The sequence below is a fragment of the Homalodisca vitripennis genome, chromosome X (assembly GCF_021130785.1).
Source record: "Homalodisca vitripennis isolate AUS2020 chromosome X, UT_GWSS_2.1, whole genome shotgun sequence".
NCBI lineage: Eukaryota > Metazoa > Arthropoda > Insecta > Hemiptera > Cicadellidae > Homalodisca > Homalodisca vitripennis.
Window position 1 is genome coordinate 835,765 of NC_060215.1, and position 21,871 is coordinate 857,635.

A 21,871-nucleotide genomic window follows, 5' to 3' on the forward strand; every position below is an offset into this window, starting at 1 on the left:
GTAACTCGTACATATGTTTTTTAATTATAAAAAAGATAAAATATAAGCACGTTAATCTTATTTTTGCTGCTAACTTAAATAATTTTTTAAAATACCACGATACATTCCAATTTCTGTAAACTTTTAGAGTCGGATAAATCAAAACGGATTTGAACGTTACATCAGTAAACAAATTGACACTTTTACAATTTTTAAAATTTTACAAATTTACAAGGATAAACACTGTTAAGACCTTATTTGTTGTTGCAGGATTTTGTGAGATGTCTCTTTTATTGTACACATTTTTACGACACGACGTGTTATAATTTAAGACAAGATATAATTCTTTATTATTTTTGTACAAAGGCTAAAACCCACATGTTATAATAATTACTCGAAACCTGGGAAGGTCTTAGGTAACCCCAATAAAAAGAAAGTCCTCATAATAATATTATTTTTTAATGTGCTTCATTCATGAAAATATTTTTGTGTTGTGCTAAATAAAGAATTAAATAGGGAGATCCCTATTTAATGAGATCTCCAACTAAAAACCATGTATGTGCAAGGGGGAAGGTAACATGTAGGAGGTTTCGCTAGTGGCATTCCTTGAGGCTTTCAATAGAGTGCATGAGCTGCTGGGAGGTAGTATGGTTGTGGTTGCGTATACAAAGGGAAAAGATATTGTGGGTGTTGACCTCCCGCAGGTTTGCCAACAAACCCTTGGCCCATATCACCATAGCCTCCACGGCCATGGCCTATACCAGCGCCTGCATGCACTCCTAGCAGATTTGCACCGATCCCGAGTCCGAAAAGCGAACGAAGAGAAACTGCTTTATTCTTTGGGTTTGCTTCATGTTTCTTTAGTTCTTCTAAAGCTGGGATCACGCTGCTGGATGTTGTGGGAGGTGTTTCTATGGAGCTGGAGTCTTCTTCCTGAAAATGATAAATATATTCTGTGAGTACTATATAAATATCAACAGGTACTACAATATTATAGTCAACATGTAATATTATATGCGTGAGTGCTATTATCACGTTGTTTTATCTATATAAAACTATTAATTTAATGGTTTGTATAAGAGTTCAGAGGCGAAATTAGGGCCACGGCTTTCTTGCATTTAATACTCAAAAAGCAGCTTAATAAAAAATATAAATCGAATGAAAAGAATGTGATATTTTTTCCAATTACATAAAATACATGTTTATTACCGTCCACTTTTTCTGAAATGTTGTACTATTATTCATCATAAGTACTCAGACATTTTATAACAGATACCTACATAATTATATTTATTAAAAAAAAACGTAAAGTATATGGTTCCAAAAATATTTTACATCTTTATTACATATTATCATGATACCATGAAATATAGTTTTAATATGAGATGCCTCAATTTTTAATTCCATTTTACTGCCAGGCTATTTCTCTTAATTATTCTCTAAAATAACAAAACCAAACGTTGTTCATTGTATAGTTTGTAAACACACTTTAGTTGTTCGGAAAACTCAAAGATATGGATATGCCCGGTTTAATGATATTCCCTGACTTTCCTTGTACATAAGCACGTTTTCAAGAGGCTAATGATACCGCTAAGCATTAAAATGAACACAATTCTACGTAAACGTTGTTACAGTTAGGTGCCTTATATTTACTCGAGTAGTGCGAAAAAAATGTGGTAATATAAACTTTAATTGGTAAGTTTGATTGTAACCGATCTAGGTACCCTAGGTGTAACTGATTACTCGCTAGGCAGTAGTTTTAAAATTATATTAGTAATAGTGTGAATTTGCTCCTTTTATTTGAATACAAAAAGACCCTTAATTTATATAATTCTATTTTGTAAAAAGATTATTATTAAAGTTTCAATATAAAACAAATATCTTTAATTAAACTTTTTTATTAATTAAGATTATATTAGCCAACTAGACTTTAGATATTTGGCATCGTTCACTTTTTTCTGAGGGGTTATTAATGATGTAGATAGATTTGCACAAAACTTTACTTGCAATGATACAATTGTAATCAATGCTGGCAGTAATGTTATCAGACCTAATCTAAAGACAGTGTTGTCTCAAAATGTTAGACTAAGATAGAATAAGTAATTAAGTACTTAATACTTTTAATGTGATAATGTGTAGCATATCTAATACCAAATTTTGATATTCCCAGCATGTACGGGGAATAGGACACAAAATAGGACGAGTAGTATATGTACAGTATACACATTTGTAAGAACTCATAACAATTACAGATTTTATAACCAATTCCATTTACTTATAAACTTTATATAATATTAGTAAACGTCACTGCAGTTACAGGTTATGAAGTTATTCTACCTTAATAAAAAACGTGCATTGGCTTTTTTACGTTTGTCCAAAGCACAATACTTTTATATGCCATCTAATCACTTATAATAATTACATGTTTGTTGTTAAATTCATATTTAGAAGACTACCAGTTACATATTGCAACGTTTAAAGTTATGAATACACATGACAGACTCTACTAAATGTGAATATAAATTTCATGGTAATATAGGCATCAAAATAAATATATTAACATAGAAAATACATTCTAACAGTTTTTATTTTCTCCGCCTACCCTACCGTTATTTATGGATTACAACCTTTGCAAATATATTTATTACCATTATATCTTTAACGTAAATATGCATTTACATTGAAATTAATGAAAAATAAAATCATATATAACTAGATATATAACACATGACATATTTTTACCATTGTATCGCTGCTAACAATCGCTACCACCAGGCAGAAACAGATCAGTTTCTTAAACATCATTTCCTGTAACAATAACATAAAAGATAGTTCGTTATATCAGCGTATATGTAATATTTTGACTTTTTACTCATTAGAACAATGATAAAACAGTCGCTAAAGCTCAAATCCTATGGAGTGGCTTGCTTCATCACCATTCTCGGTGTTGCTTTTGTACGAGTAGCTTGAAGCTGCATGCAAAATTTTAAATCGATAAGTTATTTTACGAGATATAGTGCGGATAGACAGGAGACAGAAATAAAATTACTTTTGTAATATATTTAAGTAAATAGGTTTGTATAACAAATTAATTACCAAATTAATAATATAATTATCAATATAACAATATTATAAGTATGATTTTATATCCGATAATTCAAAATTAAATATAATAAACTATATTTAGGTTAATATTTATTTTACTTCATTCTTTAAATTTAAGTAAATGAAATACAGTAGCATATTATTCCTTAGTTTTCCTCTTCGTTATTCTTGGCATGTTTCTTTCATTTGGAATTTACTATTTATGTAATTTATTAAGAAATGTTCACTTTTATATTATACAAACAAATAATAATAACGCTAATATATAATTTGTTTCCATTTACGGTAAATAATTTAGAAAAATATGTTTTATAATTTAAAAAAAATTCTTGTAAAGTTCATATTAGAAAGTTTAATACAATTGTTCTTTGTTATAGTTTCACAATGCTTTTACCAATTTACTGGTTGATTATCCAAGACATCTGTATCAAATTATATAGGAACAGATCAGATATAAAATAAATATTGTATAGAAAATTTCAATGTGACAAAAAAAATACATAAATCATAACTACTTACGTGGTGTATTCTTGAGCGAGTGAATCGAGACTGAATGTAGCCAGAAGTGTATCGTCGTCTTACTGAATGGTATAAAATAAAACCATGAATATCCCGTGACAGTTGTGATATCAATAAGAGACACTCCATTGTTTTATCCTGATTGGCGTGACCAATAATTTATGTTTCTTGTTCCGCTATTGGAAAAATACAATTGCTTATATTAATAACGCTCGCTATCAGTACAGCTGAATAGCGTTTGATGGTTTTAGTGTTGATTTCTATAATTGAAACCTTATCAGATCTGTATGCAAGTAATGAAATATAATCTGACGATGTTTTTAATAATTCAGCAAAAGTTTGAATTTGATAGTTAAAAACTTAAAAATAATGAATATAAAAGAGCAAAATATTATTAAACTAAAATATATTTTCTCAGAAGATATACACATCGTGTTTCTTTAAGCTTTCTTGGCGAAAGTATATTCGTAGATCCAAGTGTTGACTTTTGTTCAGCATATTACTGTTAACTATAATATTGAACAGTTAAATACTTGAACATGTTATTTGCTTTAAGTTTCTCCAGCGTTAACTTTGATCGTAGATCAAATCAAAATTATAGCAGGATTTTGAATTTTTCGTGACACTATACGTTTACAAAGAGTAAAACTACTGTTTAAGTAAATATTAAAATCTTTATACTACACTTTTTTGGGTTTGATTCTGTTGTACGAATACTACGAAGCTTAAGACATTTAATTAAATAAAGCCACAAACTTATCGGCAGTGCACATTTTCTCAGGATTTTGCGCTAGGACGTTTAGACCTATAGGTTTAGGATATTAGTATTCACAACAGGGAGTTGTGCTTTCAGGTACGATCATAACCCCCAGAACCATGATAATCCGAAAATATCCTTGTATATACATACACGCGCACGTGCGTACGCAAACACACACACACACACACACACACACACACACACACACACACACACACACACACACACACACACACACAATAATGGATTGCTCCCAAAAGTTTTCCAATATTTTATGAAGAAAATTAACACTTTGCCTAGCATTGGAAAAACAGGGTCTGTATAATTTTGAGCATACCTATAGTCATTACAAACCCTGTAAGTTTACTTATTATTTCAGTTGCATGACTATTTTTAGACCCTTCTTTGCATAATAATCATCCATGCCGAAAAGGTTCAAATTTAAAGTCAATCATAAACTATTAAATTATCCAAACAACAATCAAACATTTGCTTTTATAGTGTAAGTGGAAATTGCCTATTTGAGTGCTTGGCAAATTTTCGATAAACTAACATATTACTAATGATTACTAATGATGTCCTAATTATCGTCCTTGATGATGTTAATGCGAGTGATAAAATAAATATGATAGTAGTTTTTTTCACCTAAGCATGCCTGATTGTTCGTATTTTGCTTCATTTAATTTTTTTAATACAAAAAGGCATTTTTTGTGTAGTGAAAATGATTTATGTAAGTCAAACTTGCTATGGTTTAAAATAACTCATTTAATGTCGGCTTTTACTCTATAGAATGGAATGTTCTAGCAAAGCTACCATTTCCACTGACGATCCGTTTTAAAACCAATGTTACAACGAGAGATGGAGTTGCAGTCGCTGTATGCTGCCTGGGTCCCCTTGCCTCGCGGTACTTCCTCTAAGTATGCCTACACAGCGTATATACGTTAAAGCTACCATTTCCTCTGACGATCCGGTTCAAACCAATGTTACAACGAGAGATGGAGTTGCAGTCGCTGGATGCTGCATGGGCCCCCTTGCCTCGCGGTACTTCCTCTAATGTATCGGCCTACACAGCGTATATACGTTAAAGCTACCATTTCCTCTGACGATCCGGTTCAAACCAATGTTACAACGAGAGATGGAGTTGCAGTCGCTGGATGCTGCATGGGTCCCCTTGCCTCGCGGTACTTCCTCTATGTATCGGCATACACAGCGTATATACGTTAAAGCTACCATTTTCCTCTGACGATCCGGTTCAAACCAATGTTACAACGAGAGATGGAGTTGCAGTCGCTGGCATCTGCCTCGCGGTATCCCCTTGCCTCGCGGATCCTCTAAGTATCGGCTCACACAGCGTATATACGTTAAAGCTACCATTTCCTCTGACGATCCGGTTCAAACCAATGTTACAACGAGAGATGGAGTTGCAGTCGCTGTATGCGCCCCCTACTTCCTCTATGTATCGGCCTACACAGCGTATATACGTTAAAGCTACCATTTCCTCTGACGATCCGGTTCAAACCAATGTTACAACGAGAGATGGAGTTGCAGTCGCTGGATGCTGCATGGGTCCCCTTGCCTCGCGGTACTTCCTCTATGTATCGGCATACACAGCGTATATACGTTAAAGCTAACATTTACTGTGACGATCCTGTTCAAACCAATGTTACAACGAGAGATGGAGTTGCAGTCGCTGTATGCTGCCTGGGTCCCCTTGCCTCGCGGTACTTCCTCTAAGTATCGGCCTACACAGCGTATATACGTTAAAGCTACCATTTCCTCTGACGATCCGGTTCAAACCAATGTTACAACGAGAGATGGAGTTGCAGTCGCTGTATGCTGCATGGGTCCCCTTGCCTCGCGGTACTACCTCTATGTATCGGCCCACACAGCGTATATACGTTAAAGCTACCATTTCCTCTGACGATCCGGTTCAAACCAATGTTACAACGAGAGATGGAGTTGCAGTCGCTGTATGCTGCCTGGGTCCCCTTGCCTCGCGGTACTACCTCTATGAATCGGCCTACACAGCGTAGCCTATACAAGTATTACTCATATACATTAGTATTGGGAGAGAAAAATATTATAGTATTTATTACTCGTTTATCCGTTCACAGTGGCATTAAAACATTAAATTACTTGTTATGTATGATAATAATTAAGTAAAATGTCTACGGTACAGGCCAAGAGGAGAACATCTGTAATATATGTATATGCCATGTTCTAAATAATTTTATGTTTCATATAAGATGAGAGCAGTGAGATAATGAAAATTCAGATTTCATGATCTTTTCAAATAACAACCATTATAACAATATATGTAATTATGAAGTAACAATTTTTAAACTATATAAATTTAGAACTAGTCGGATTTTGTTGTCAACTCATTGTAACAGACATTAACACTTGAAGTCTCAGTTAAAAGTAATGATGTGTGGATGGCATTTTGCAATACTCGAAAACATTTGAAAGTTATTCATTCTGACTTTAAATATTGCTTCTAGTAATGATATAATGTTTTTCCCGCAAGATGTGTAGAATAATAAAATATATGAATTTGTATTATACATATACATACGCTTTTGTACAACTAAGTTGCCTTATAATTTTAAAAATAAATTAAACAATTTAGGAACACAATTTATATAATGGCTGACAAATCACAACAAATAACAAACGTAACAGAATGAATTTGAATGATAAGTAAGCATGTGAAAGTCAACACACAGTATTAAAATAAAAACTCGATGTCTATCTAATGGACATAAATATTATCATAAATCACAGTTTCATTTTAAGTAAATCTTTTTACCATGTTGTGTCAGCCAATTATTTAATGTTGTCTTATTACGAGCACGCATGTAACTACGTGAGGACCTATGAATATGTATGTTATGTGCGGGTTATGGATGTCTTTATATCTTGAAAATATATGCGTGAGTTTGGGCATATTAGTATAAGTGCGTGTGTCTGGAGTTGCAAATATGTTTAAGTGTGTGTATGTGTTTGGGCTTATGTAATATAACGTGAGCTTGTGAACAAGATAATAGCAAATAACTTTTTGAATATCAAAACTTAACTACGTATAAAGGCAGTGCTTGCACAAAGCTTGCAGGAGTTCATTTCTTTCATATATCACGTAATTATGAATAAATTGTGTCCTTTCACTTATTTCGATATATCTTAAGCTTCAAGATGGCGTCATTCACAGTTTGGAAAAGGAATCTTTATACATAAAAGCTATTATGCACTTTAGCTAAAAAAATAGTCTTATAATTAATTTACAATAATATTTATTCCATAGTGTAGTTTGATATCACGTATTGTGTCCAGATAGCGTGCACAGTTTTACCTATTATACAACGTTGCGGGAATAATTGTGAACACAATAACTATTGTACTTCTTATGAAAAGTACAGATTAAAACTCAAACAGAAGCAGTATCTATGAATAGATTGAATGAGTTCGTTAGCAGGTCTTCAACAATAAAACTTTTCAAGATGGTGGTCATTGGCATTTGGGATAAAGTTTTAGTTATGGAGTGTTTCACAAGATAAATCAAAATTGACATATTCCATATATGTTTCTAGTAATTCCAAGCAAAATTTATTCCTAATTATTTTTAGATATTTTAGGTTTCCAGATATTGGTCGTTTGAAATTATAGATGTATAAAATTTATCCACTATAAAGAAATATGTTTATAAACATTATTTCAGATTAATTTTGACTAAAACAAATTCCATATTTTAACAAAGAACTAGTCAAGTCTTAAATGTTTTAAAGTGTTACGATTACGTTAGTATGCCAAAATTGAGGGTTAGTATCTCGGCAGAGTTGTACAAACCAAAAATCCGAACTATTAATATATCTTAAATTGACATTTTGAGATGACAGCCTCATGTGAGATCCAATTTTCTTCTGACTGAGCTGGAAAGTTTATTTTAAATTTTAGAACGTTAACTCAACTTCAGATAACTCATCGGTATCGTACGACAGTTCACCTTGGTATATATGGTTCACAACAGTAGTTCCTTCAACTCATGAATCAAATCTGAGATCTTATACTAGAAATCACAATGTTCTCAATTTTTTAACATTCCCATCCCCCTACCTTCTCTATCACATATCCCATAATTCTAAGCAGAAAACCAGCAAGAAACTGGAAACTTGGAAACTGTTCACGATTATTTTAGGGAGTGTCAGAGTTCGATCCTTCTTCAAGAGTAAGGTTCTAAATTGCGTCGTTTCATTGAAAGCCAAATGCTCTACATGCTGCATAGAATGTAGGGTAGACCATTTCTGCGATATTTTTTAGGACAACACATGAAGTTGGTCCACAAACCTTGTGCATAAAATTAGACACATACAGTAGCACTCACTCAGCATTGGTGGGGTGGACGGGATACATTATAGTACATTCTAGCGGGATACAAAACGTTACCTGTGTATCTAAACCCCTTGATATTCTGTCACAGGCTACCCATATTTAGTTTAGCAGAGCCTGTTTCCTATCTACACATAGTAGGCAGGTACTTCAATCCATAAGTTTCCTTCAGAGGCATTAAGTTTGAAAGGTTCAAGTAAGGTTGTGTGTTTAGTGACTCGCTTATTTTATTAGTAATGCTATTATAATTTAAATAAACCCCCCGCTTGTTTGAAGACGTACATAAAGGTAACTTACATGAGAAACCCTCTCGTAATTGGGCAAACAGAGTTTACGCCAGTCTGCCATGGAACTGCTGTTATAGTGTTCTGCCTTACACTTCGTCATCTAGACCAAATATTCAATAGAAGATGCTGTCTGGTCGGACACTTTGATGAGGTTTTTGCATATTTATTTTATGGATTATACAGAATTGGAATTATTTGATCATTGATATGAGCAGTAAAGGTGCTTTAACGATGATCAAGATCGATTCAATTGATAATAATGGTAAACACCACCATCTGAGGTGTACGACCTACGATACTACCGATAATATTATTCGGTTTGATTTTACTTAAAAGGTGATCTTGGATAATTTACCATAGAAGCGAGTTCCCTTTGAGGGATCCACATGAACCTAACTAACTAAAGTCTCGCTTTAAGAAAACAGGATTTTTTTCCGGAAATATGCCATCATTGAGTGATAAAAACCATTAACACAACGTTTCGAGATCTGCAATCGATCTATTCTTCAGGTGAGTAACTAACCTAACACATAACTACAACCTAGGTTAAAATAAACTAATCATACCATAGCTTTGTGTCATGCATAATTAAGGAATTGCAAAAAACTCATATGTTTTGACTCCATGCACTTAATAAAACAAAACACTAATTATGAAAACTGAATTAAATATTACTCGTAGCAATAGGTCTTCATTCACAGACCAACCACAGGGAACTGACAAGAGGGCAATGGTAAATGGCGATCAGAAATATAAAACCAAGTGTAGTGATTAATTGAATAGTTTATGTCAATCTCTCATGTGCCGAGATTATCGGAGAGACTTTGAAGGGTAGGTGGGAGTTACAATATTAGAACCGCGTTTAAAACTCTCTTAGACAAAGTCTCGTAAAAACAAAAACAAAATGGTACACAGGATTGCAAAAACTGTGTTTACAATATAAAATGTAGTTGTAATAGTTAATACCAAAGGACCATTAAACTTAAGGATTGAAGAAAACAAAGAAAATATGAGAAAAGGACTACTAGAAAAGTAAAAAATTGCATATGAATGTTAGTTCGAGCACCATCGTATAAATTGGGAGAGTGACAAAATAATACATCGGTAACCTCATTTCTATAAGAGAAAATTAACCGAGGCTTAATCTATTATATTAGCAGACCAACAGATCGGTCGACCATCTGTCAAAATTATGTCGCTTGGGTTGCCAATTCTGAAAATACACTAACAAAGAACCCTGAGGAAGAGATCAGATTACAGATCTCGAAACGTAGTGTTACCAGTGTTTTATGTATCACCGAACGATGGTACATGACCGGAAAATCAGTTTTTCTTCAGTATACTTCCACCGTCAAACCTTGATGGTTTCATGGAGAGGTGGGTCTGTGTTAGTATTGGGAATTTAAACAACTATCCCTTTGATAATGTGCTGAGATTCTTTGGTGGTTTTGGTTCTTTACGAACAAAACCAACAGCAGATGTAAACTACAGAATATACTTGTTATGTAAATGAAACATTTCTTGGAGTCGACTTACCAGTTCAGATTTCATTCCGGAGTATATACAACACCGGATATCCTTTTCAATCATATATTCGTCACCAGAAACGTATTCCTATTGTACCGATTATAACAGTAGAGTAACTAGTGGGGGCATATTTTGTTATTTTTTTACTGCAATTACCCGTGGAAAACAGGCTCCGTGAGACAATGTACAAAATTTTTTAATTTTGTATTCGCTCATCGTCGGTGCTCTCGAATCACGTGACCGCGGCGCGTGGCTTGAGGGAGACCGGGGGTGACGTCTTAGTTTTGTCAGTTAAATCAAACATTACTACATACGTAACCTGTTTGTCGGGTTTCTGCTTGCTGGGTAAGGTAGTAGACTGTGACTAGCGACCAGTTCAGAATTAACCTACGAACAGAAGACTTGTGCCCTATTCGACTACACTCACGTATCTTTACTGTACTGAAGCTTACCGAGTAAGTAAACTGCTGCATATTGTAATTAATTTTTACGTTGAGTCTCACCCTTTTGAATTATCTAGGTGCCCAGGTTATTTGATGTGAACTAGCTTCAAAATGTAATAGTTCAACCTTTTATAAAAATCTGCTCTATATCGCGTAATATTGTCGTAGCTATTTGGTAATCTGTTGTTGTCTGTTCATAGGTACAAAAGTACCTATGAAAAAGAAACATTTTGTTGTAGGAGTATACAGTTAAAACATACTCAATAAACTAAAGTGAGTACGAATCGATATATGGTAATATATAAATATCGAAGCACCAAACAAGTTAGTGAGAAGAGCAGAAATTTATTAGAAGTATCTAAATTTGAGTTAAAGGATATATATTTTTAGTTTATTTGAATTTAATAAATATTAAAAAACTTTTACTTTCATTTTTATTTTGATCATTAAAAAACATGGAAGTGTTAAATTTTTAGTTTAATTTTTATTATAATAAAACCCTTTTATTTCCAGAAGAAGTTTCGTTTTCTTTCTTTTAGCAAGTAAAAGTAAACCACGTAATTCATTTTATATCGACCTTTCGGTATATTATAGAATTAAAGGCTGTAGCAGACACTCTTGCATGAGACTCCATATTCAATGATATACCTGTCTCTGAACCTTAAACTTTGGCATGAAGTTGCCTTGTTTCACCTCTCTAATGCCAAACGACGACAATTGGAAGTCTCTCTTGTGTCTCCAGGCAGTAGACAGTACAAGATGGCAGTAGTGATCTGCCATTAGATACTAATGGGTGACGTTATTTCCACTACCACAACTAATTCCATGGGGCTCGCCCCTCCATGCTAATGCATCAAACAAAATACAGGGAGACTAAAAACCAACAAAGATCAACAACCATTACCTGGTAATAATAAATCTGAAGTTGAAATATATAGCTGATCAGATTCATCAATTAAAAAAGTGATATATTTATGTGTAGCTGCCCGATTAAATACTGTGGTAGTTATCAATATATTTAAAACAGATTTTCTGTATAACTCCTGGTGACGCTTCATATAATGTTGAATGCATTTTCGGTGCGCTTTGGTATTGTTCTCAACATATATTTTGAATTAGCACCGCTTTTAGCTTGTCAAACTTAAATGTTTTGACGTTTTTTTTCTAATAGAGTTACTGCAGAAGGAAATGGTTCATCTGGGTAAGGGTCCTGTTTTTGAGTTCAGATTATGCAGTGATGAGATATAGGAGGAATTATATTTCATATTCCATACCAACCGAGAAGTTGAATTTGTGCTGGATATTAACTGGGTTTATTGGAATAAAAGAATAAAACTGCTCTCTATTAAAATGCCCAGAGACCTAAATTTTTGACTCCTTGTGTAGAATCCTCGAAAGTTCTGTATGAGATTAATAACTATACATTTTCCCTCCATATTATTTATGCAATGACAGTCCAGACAGCTGCCAACTTCTTGCCTCTTACAAGACACTTAGCTCTCCACAAGAGGAATTGAGGTAACTGTTGATATACAGAGGACCAGACTGCAGGCGAGTGGAAATGTCTGTTGCCATCAGCTTCTTGTTTTCTAGCGGCCGCAAGCCATCTCTAGTGCCTCGGTATATACTAAAAGCTGCATTTATAGTTGGGTGTCAGACTTTGGCATACGGTGGAGCACATTCAAGTTACCGCTATTGTACGCCACGTCTATTGAGTGTAATGAAACTACAAGAAACGTAGTGAAAGGAGTAAATAATTACAAATTAAATAAAATATTTCAATTCGGATTGGTGAATTAAGAATAGGTTAACTGAAAATTCAACTAAATTATATCGTAAATTTACGCTTGGAATATAGTTTGGAAAATTACACAAATTTAAAAAGCTGTGTCGATAAAAGAAAAGTAAATAAATATAACTAAAAACAACAACCAAAAATATCCAAATATTAAATTGGGTGTATATATCGGCAGTGTTGCCAAGGTATCGTAATAGGACAGTATCTCAATAAGGAGCAGTGGTCTAATAATAATTTACATGATTTAGTAGTTCGGTTGTGATAAGAATCATTATTAAATGTATAGTTGAGTTTCCGCGGTAATGCTGCACAAGTTTTAAACCTTTCTTAGTGATCACCTAAGAGGTAAGAAAAATATGTGAACAATGTTTTATATACATCATTGTGGTAGTTTCGGAGAGTTTTTAATTTTAAGGATTTTCATTAACAGTAATATATATACACAAATATTTCAGTATAATCAATGTTTGTTTTTGTCCGCTAAGATAGATAATTAATTGTGGTTCGTTTATGCTACTATCGTTAGAACCGTTCTGTTACTCATAGTTAAGTGCGGGAATCAGAATGAATTCTCTCACCACTTCTTGGAACAAGGGCATTGCTATATCGCGCATATGAGTCACGCACTTGTTATAGTACAGTATTGTGATTGTTAGGCACTTTTCTCCACCTATAAATCTTCATTTGCAATATCCCAGTATCGCACTAGCTAATTTACCGATTTCCCCAGGTTTCCTTGGCCCGGTAATTAATTGCCTCTCAGCTATCCGGCTTATTGTGCGCCGTTTCCAGATTTAAGCTATGTGAAATGCCAGGATTTTGCCATGAGATCTTCTGTACAATGCTTACCTGCTCCAATCCCTTTTCAGTCTGCCTAAAAACCGAGGGGTCTTGAACGTTTGCTCTGTAACACCGGACATTCAAATGTGACATGCTCAGCTGTTTCATCAGCATCGCCACATTTCCTGCACAGGGTTTCCTGAGCATGAATGGCTATTCTGCTCAGGTAGTATCGGAATTTCCAATGTCCTATAGTAAAACCAGCCATGTTACGGATATCCGTTCTACTCATTCTGAGGGCATCTTCTGGAATGTTCCTTGATGGTAAATTAAGCAACCGCTTTGCTTGGACGTTTTTCGCAGTTATTTTCCAATGTCGTTGGTGTTTATAAAACTCCCACTTGGCAACTGATTTCCGTGCTAAGATACAGGAAACTCCACATTTTGGTTTCCTCGCTGTGGTAGGAAAGGTTGATTCAATCTGGAGTCATGTTAATCTGAAGAGATCCAAAGAATGTCGACGACGGAGAAGCTCAAAACGAAACATTCATATCGTTTCGACATCAGAGACACCTATAAAAAGGTGAAGTGTTAGTTTCATTGTCTCGTCAGGTACACAATTGATTCAGACTTGATTCCAGATTCCAGGAGTCAAGCCTGATACAGTGTCAGATACCAGACGCTGCAATAAAAGAAAGTTTAACTGGAGCTAAACTAAAAATTCGAATGAAAATCATATTGCAATTTTGTACAGGACCCTCGTAAGTCCTCAAAAAAGAAACTTTTTTAAATAGATTATATCAGTAAATAAAAATTCTCATTTTATGCACGAATACCCATATAACCCATATAAAGTAGTTGTGCACGAATTATCAGAGATCTATTTTGTTAAAATAATAAATATTGATTATGTTCTAAATCAAAACCTACAACAATCTTTTAAAGACAGTTACATTTTAGACGAAGCTTAGTGAAACCCTAACCGTAACACTGCTAGCTGAATGAGAACACACATCTAATGCAGGAAGCACGTGGAAAATGCTCTGGTCGGAGACCAAATATTGGGCCCGTTCTTTATTGGTGGTTCTTATGAGACGGAAACATAATGCTTTCAACGCCGCCCCTTTTTGGAATATCCGCACATACCTCAATCATGCTTTTAACGGCCAGCAGGGGATAACTCATAAGTTCAGCAACCTTTCGTGCTAAGCAACAATGCATGACGCTCCGTAGTTTTAATCAACCTTAAATAGCTTTTAAAATATTAAACCCATTTTAAGTATTTTTATCTATTACTTATGCACTTAAAGTGAATTTAGACGCTTAATAACTAACTAGATTATTGTTCTCTAAGACTTGTTTGTCTAAGGTTATCTAGATTTTATTCGCCGCTTGTCGTATTTGTTGAAATATCATATTTATTGATTTATTATATTTATTTTTTGTTTATTTACTGGTTTTAATATGTTTGAATTTACAAAAAAACGAACACTGGAAAAACTTGTATAATGTTGAATATTGTAAAATACAAAGAGCATAGTACTTTAAAGAGTGGAGAAGTCTTGGCGCTACTTCGGGAAGAATACTGGCTCAGAAATTAAAACGGACGAAAGTATTACGAGTGATTGTTTGTAGTATTAAAAATAAATTAATAAAAAGCGGTGAGCATCTTGGCATAGTGCGTCATGTCTCGTCACCACTTCGTTAGCCACAACCCGACTCTGCTTCTAGACCTGGCTTACCGACTGCACCCCTCACCGTCCCGCATGCCGTGAGAAACTGGCCACCCCTGTAGAGGGACTCGTCACTCCGAGTGGCCCAGGGGAGATCCCATCCGATTGCCAAGGAACACGTGGCGACAACAACAAGAGATAGAGCGCATTAAAACGGAGTATCAAGGATTATTGGACTATACAATTGAATGCAACATTAGTTTGCTCCAAGTCTCCGGCTATATCTTCACGGTGAACACCTCGCCTCCCGTGAACCAGATCGTCCACGACTCCGCGACAATGGATTGTGAATACCGTGCCACCTGACCCTCAGACAGCGCTTGCCGCGGTAGACTTTGGTGTGCAATTTGATTTGTCACGACAATCTGCCTCTTCTACTGCGTAGGCCTGTGTTCTTGCAGCAATGAGGTTCTAAGTGGATTAAAAACTTCAATATTGTTACTAAAGACTGAAAACCAGTAAACAAAAATCAGTCTCCGGTAATAATTCAAAATAAATCATTGCAGTTACTCAAAACCCAAATCAATACTTCACGTAACCCGAATCTACAGCATAAAATTATGAAAAACTCAAATCAAAAGAAATATTAAGATATAAGGCAAACAAACTTCCCTTTTTAAGTATCCATTTAGAAAAAAATAATCCATTTTATGTTGGAAAAAAGTTGTAGCCACACCCGGCCCATCGTGAGACGTGAGGGAGTTGATCGAAACTGCGACCTCGGTTGACGGCGTGTGCATACCTGGTGCCTGGACATCATCAACCTCAACTGAGCGTACTTTCTTAGTGTCGTCTACAACTTTTTTCCAACATAACAAACAAGTTCATTCTTTTCCGAAGCTTCTTCCACTAATTTTGTGATAGAAGTAATAGTGAATTGCTTGTTATTTTTTGCGACATGTCCTTAAATTTGAGCCCATAATAATTCTATCGCGTTAAAGTGGCAATGACAAGGTGGCAACCTAATCGCTGTGGAAACTTACCTCTGGGGAACGATGTCACTCGACCACAATTGCCGTATGAAGACACAGACTGTACTCCCGGCCCAGGAAGGAGCCACTGCTCACTCGTTGTAATCACCAAACACTATTTTTCAATATCTTCTAGTTATGGGATGGTGCAAAATTTAGTTATTACTAATCCCAATCAGAATTCTCAACCAGTACATAGAGTATTTTCAATAATCTCAAAATGATAACTAATAACCGATTTCACAAAAGGGTTTATAAAAATAAAACTATAATTACGCCTTTTATTATTAACTTAGAACTCTCAATCTTTAGTGTGTCCTTCTTTAAGAGACATACAACAAATTTTGTATAATAATTTGTGGGGGTCTGGTACAGATCTTAGATTTACAATCACGAAATTCGGTTATGGTACACATGGAGTAAAGTATAGTGTATGGTCGTGACATCTCAGTCTAAAGTCAAGTATCACTCTCTAGCAGTTCACAATAACATCTATCGAAATTCCGTCTCCACACTTATGCAGTATTAGTTTAAAACCTGGTAAATAATCAAGCCGAGTGAAAAATTGTACATGTACAGTTATTTACTTATTCACGGTAAGTATGTTACAGTGGAGCCAATTTCGAACACGGGTCAATTCTCTAGTCGTTTGAAGAGAAGCAAACAGTCAAGAGAAGCCTCCGGAACATCCGGCCATGTCATCGTCAATGTTGAAGAGACACGGCCCAAACGGCAAACGCCTTAGTCAATGGTTCTGTTGTCACCACACACACTGCCGCCTCTCCAAGGCAGTCGACGAACTCCAGTGTTCTCCATTTTATTCATGTGTCTCCGTTGGCCGATAGAGTCGGAAGTCTTGTCAAGATCTAAGAATAGTCCTAAAAAACCTTTGTTTTCTTCCGTTCTATAAATTATTTGATATGTGTGAAGTGAATGAGAATAAAGTTTTCTTTAGGACTAAATTGAGTAACCACGATAAAAAGATTAGCTCCATAAAATTTAACAGCTCTTGCTAATTTACTAATTTAAAAGATTAAAAATGGTGTTCAATAGCCTCCTGAGTCCCAGAGTAAATCTGTGTTTTAAAGTGTCAAAATCCTAAGTGGCTATATTTAGTACAAGTGCCTGACTGTGCTTGAGTCCTGGACAACCATCCCTCTAAAGTGGGTCAAAGACCTAAGTGGCTATTTTTAGCCACTCGCAAAAAAAAATTCACAGAGTTCCCTCCTAGTTGTGTTATTCCCATTCAGGTCGCAGCACTTGATAGAAAGAACAGTTTTTGGCCATAGTAGTGCAAAGTTTTGCCACCAGAAATGCTCTAGGTATGCTTCCAGTCTTCTTAACCTAAAAATGACTGACCCTCCAGAAAAAACGTGACCGGCCAAAACGTTCATGTAAGTACTTTATTAATATATTTTAGCCTTAGCTCGTACTGATATCATTAGATAAGAACTATGTCTGCATTTTAAACGATAAATTGTGACAATCGGCTTTTGTTTAAAGTAGCTATAAACAGGTTTATTTTTGTAGTTCCTAAAAAAAATAGGCACTTAGGCGCTATAGACTATAAACCCATATTTTTATAGTTCCTTTTTTTAGTCACTTAGGTCGTTAGCTAAAATGTTTTTTTCTTTAAAAAAATAATAACAGCTGACAAATATATAATGTAGTTGATTATTTATGTGTTTTTTAGGTCAAGGCAATCAAAACCCTCACTACGAACCAGTCAATCTAGATGATTCTGAGATTGAGGGCGCGTTAAATGATGATGATGAAGAAGGGGGACTTGTTGAGACACAGAGACCGCTTTTTTGATGTGAATGAAGTTATTGGAAATTGGAGTGATGACACCGATGAAGACCCCACATACGAGCCTCCCAATGAGCCGGATCGTAAGGAAGACACGTCAGAAGAGGATCCACAACCAGAAGCAATCCAGCGAAAAGAAGTAAGATAACTACCTGAATTCCAAAATTACTTATTATCTCATGTATTTGAAATTATTACTAAAATATGTATTATAGTCCTTGTAATTTTATAATAAGGTTGCTATAACAAAGCTTAGTACATTTAAAGGAAGTAAAAAAATATGTATGTCAGGTTGTTTAATTCTGGAACCATTGAGAGAAAAAGTTTAGTAATTTCAAGATTAATTTTATTTAACAACTTTTATTTAATTGTTTTGAAAGTAGCAAAAATATTATGGAATTGTTTTTGTTCCAGGGAAAGAGGAAGAAGGCGCTCACTAAGAAAAAGGGAGATTGGGGCTAAGAAATCGAGAAAAAACGAAAAATCAGGACAAGGATTTTTCACCCCCATGGAGGACAGGACCATTCAATCCGACACCTTTGACGATTGCTCAACCAGCATACCTACCTATCGACAGTTGATGACTGGACAGCTGAACAGTATGTACAGCAGTATTTCGACGATGATATTCTTAAAAAAATAGTTGAGAAATCAAATCAGAAACTACTTGTTGAAAACAGGAAAGGACCTAAAACTAAGACTACCTGAGTTAAAAATTTGGCTAGGCATAAACTTTGTGATTTCAGCTCTACAAGTACCATTGATTAGAATGTGTTGGGAAAAAAAAGTGGAGGATTCCACTTGTAGCAAACAACATGGGCGAGAGATCGCTTTTTTTCCTTATTAGGAAACTGGATAAAACTGTTTTTGATAACGAAATTACAGCAGACGAAAGAAAAGCTGATAGGCTGTGGAAGGTAAGACCTTTACTTGACCGAATCTTAGAGGGCTGTTTGAAACAGAACAAACCACAGGAATTGAGTATCGACGAGATGATAGTGCCTTTTTCTGGAACGTGTCTAGTCAAGCAACACATACCCAACAAACCCAACCCAACGGGTTTGAAAGTTTATGTTCTTGCTAATCCAAACGGAATTGTTTGTGATTTTACTGTTTATCAAGGACCAGCCACATACGTAGAAAACCCAGAACTTGAGCAATTTCTGGCAGTGTGAATCAGCTGTCCTTCAGCTTACTAGGTCTTTAGTTCCCGGCCACACATTGTATGCCGATAGATTTTTCACTTCAGTTAGGCTTGCTGACGAACTCCTGAAAAAAAGGTTTTAGATTAACTGGAACAATCAGGAAAGACAGAATTCCCGAAACTACTGACCTTCCAAGTGACAAAGAGTTTTAAGAAAGCAAATGAAAGGGGCACCAGTTTTTGCACTGTAAGAGAAGAAAAAGATAAAAAATGGAACAAAAGACAGAGGGAAGGGAAAAGTAAGCTATAACAAAGTGGTTAGACAACAACTGTGTATGTATGATATCTACTGCTGAGTCAATCGAGCCTTTGTGTGAAGTAAAAAGGTGGTCTAAGGCCAGCAAACAGTTTATCAATGTTTCTCAACCTAAAGTTATCAATGCATATAATGCAAAAATGGGAGGCGTAGACTTAGCTGATAGAATGCTATCGTATTGCTCCTCACGAGCCCGGACAAAGAAATGGACATTGAGATGTATCCTTCATTTCTTTGATTTGAGCCTTAGTAACAGTTGGCTTCAGATGCGGGAAACCAAACAAAAAATACAAATTCCAGCCAAAGAATTCCGCAATTCAGGACTTTTAAACTTAAATTTGGGGAGTTGCTAATTGAGATGAACTCAGCCAATGAAAGCTGTTGGCTTCGAATGACAAAGATCTAGAAGATAAGGTGGATAACCCATTTGGAGACAGACGAGTACGGGCTGACCCTACTCCAGAAAAAAAGAATTGAAGAAGCAGCTCATCTACCTGAGGTTACAAAAGGAATTCAAAAAAGGTGTATGTGCTATGCAGAATTGCAAGAAAAAATCTACTGTATATTGTGTAAAGTGTAATGTGTAATCTTTGTTTGGTAGGTGGGCGGAATTGTTTCCGAAAGTTCCATTCGAAGTGAACTTTTCACAGTGACTCCAAGATGAACTTTTACAAATAAATGTAAAATGCCTTCTAAACAACTCTTTTTATACTTATACATGTAATAATAAAACATTTTTCAATTAAGGTCCTGCGTTAATATTTTTTTCCTCTGAAGACCTAAGTGCCTATTTTTAGGACATCTATAACACCATTTGTAATAACGTAAAAAATACATAATGTGATTTTTCTCTCAAACAACAATGATATGAGAACATAATTTAACCTTAATTGTAAAAGAATTAACACTTTTTTACCCTGGGACTCAAGTGGGGTCGGAATGATTGCCTAAAAAAGGCACTTAGGCGTTTGGTCCAATTTGCTCCATAAATATTTGGGACTCAAGGTAGGTTGAGACCTAGTGCCTATATTTAGGCACTCTAGACTCAGGAGGATAGGAAATTTCAGTTGGTGGCATGTCAGATTTCGGTATGACAATAATTTTTAAAATCTAAAACCGAAGTATAAATTTCAGATACTAAATATAAACTTATTAGATAGCAAACAGGAACGACGAGAAAATAACTGTTATTTTTCAGAATTCAGGCATTAAATTTTCCCCTCCAACTACAGGCTGGTAATGATTGTACTCCACAGCACGTCAACATCCAAAGAAACAGGGTCAATGGTTGGAGCCTCAGCAGCTAGTTCATCCGCAATTTTAACACTATATTCACAGTAACATCTGTTTAATAAGTTTACTGAGTTTTTAATCGTGTCTGCAACTGAATCAATTATGAATAAGTTTACAGGACAACTACTAATTAACAAATAATTGACTTCTTAGTCTACAGTTTTAATGCAGTCATAAGATCTATCCTGTGTTATGGCTCACAGGTGTGGTGTCTCAGCGAAATGGTTTCTGTGGAATCAGTCCAGAAATTCTGCATTAAGAAATTATTTAGACTTCCGAGAAATACCCCAAACTACGTTCTGTAATTGGAAATCAGCAATGATAAATTATGCTTATTTACTAAAAAAAGTAACATTAATTACTTGCTCAAATTGAATAGTTTTAGGCGACAATAGACTCCATAAGCAGTTATTTAAATTAATCGTTAGCAAAAATTTGTCTTCGTGCAAAACTTGGAAATTGATGGGACGCAAAGATAACATAACAGTAGATTATAACTTAGAATCAGGTGAGTTGCAAGGTCGGTTGTTGGGTGTGGTGGAGGAGGAGCGGGGCTCCTGGCGGATGTTGTGCGAGGGCAGGCGGGCACCTCTCGTTATCACTCGCAGTATGTTGGCCTTGAACTCCAACTTGATAACGATAGGGCTATCCTGAACGATACAAATAGCATCCAACTTGTTTCATGGGCTCTCAAAGCCAGAGCTGAGCTCATTGACCTCAATTACAAACATTGGCTGATTAGTGTAAATTTTGTATGTCAAGCCTAAGAAGGAGATAGTTAGGCAGAGCCGTACTGTGTAATGAAGAGCTTATGAATAATTTGAATAGATCGGATTGGCGGGGTTTAAGTAACTATTTAGAGCAATTTAACCATGCAAAAATAATGATAATTACAATTTCATTCTAATTTATTAAAACAAAATAAGTAAATAAAAACACAGAAAAACAACCAGGGTATAACTTAAAATTTCCGAAATTGTGCAGAGATAAATTAGTGAACAGGTAGTGTTTACCTGTATTTACC

General features: G+C 35.1%; 1 protein-coding gene across 1 annotated transcript; it reads right to left on the reverse strand.

Moving 5' to 3' along the window:
* Window positions 1-419: 419 nt before the first annotated feature.
* On the reverse strand, window positions 420-3,693 carry LOC124368470. Its single transcript, XM_046825714.1, has 3 exons — window positions 3,604-3,693; window positions 2,722-2,787; window positions 420-912 (listed from the first exon to the last, which is right to left on the reverse strand). The coding sequence occupies exons 2-3, from the start codon at window positions 2,782-2,784 to the stop codon at window positions 595-597; spliced, it is 381 nt and encodes a 126-aa protein (XP_046681670.1). The 5' UTR covers window positions 2,785-2,787; window positions 3,604-3,693; the 3' UTR covers window positions 420-594.
* Window positions 3,694-21,871: the final 18,178 nt, after the last annotated feature.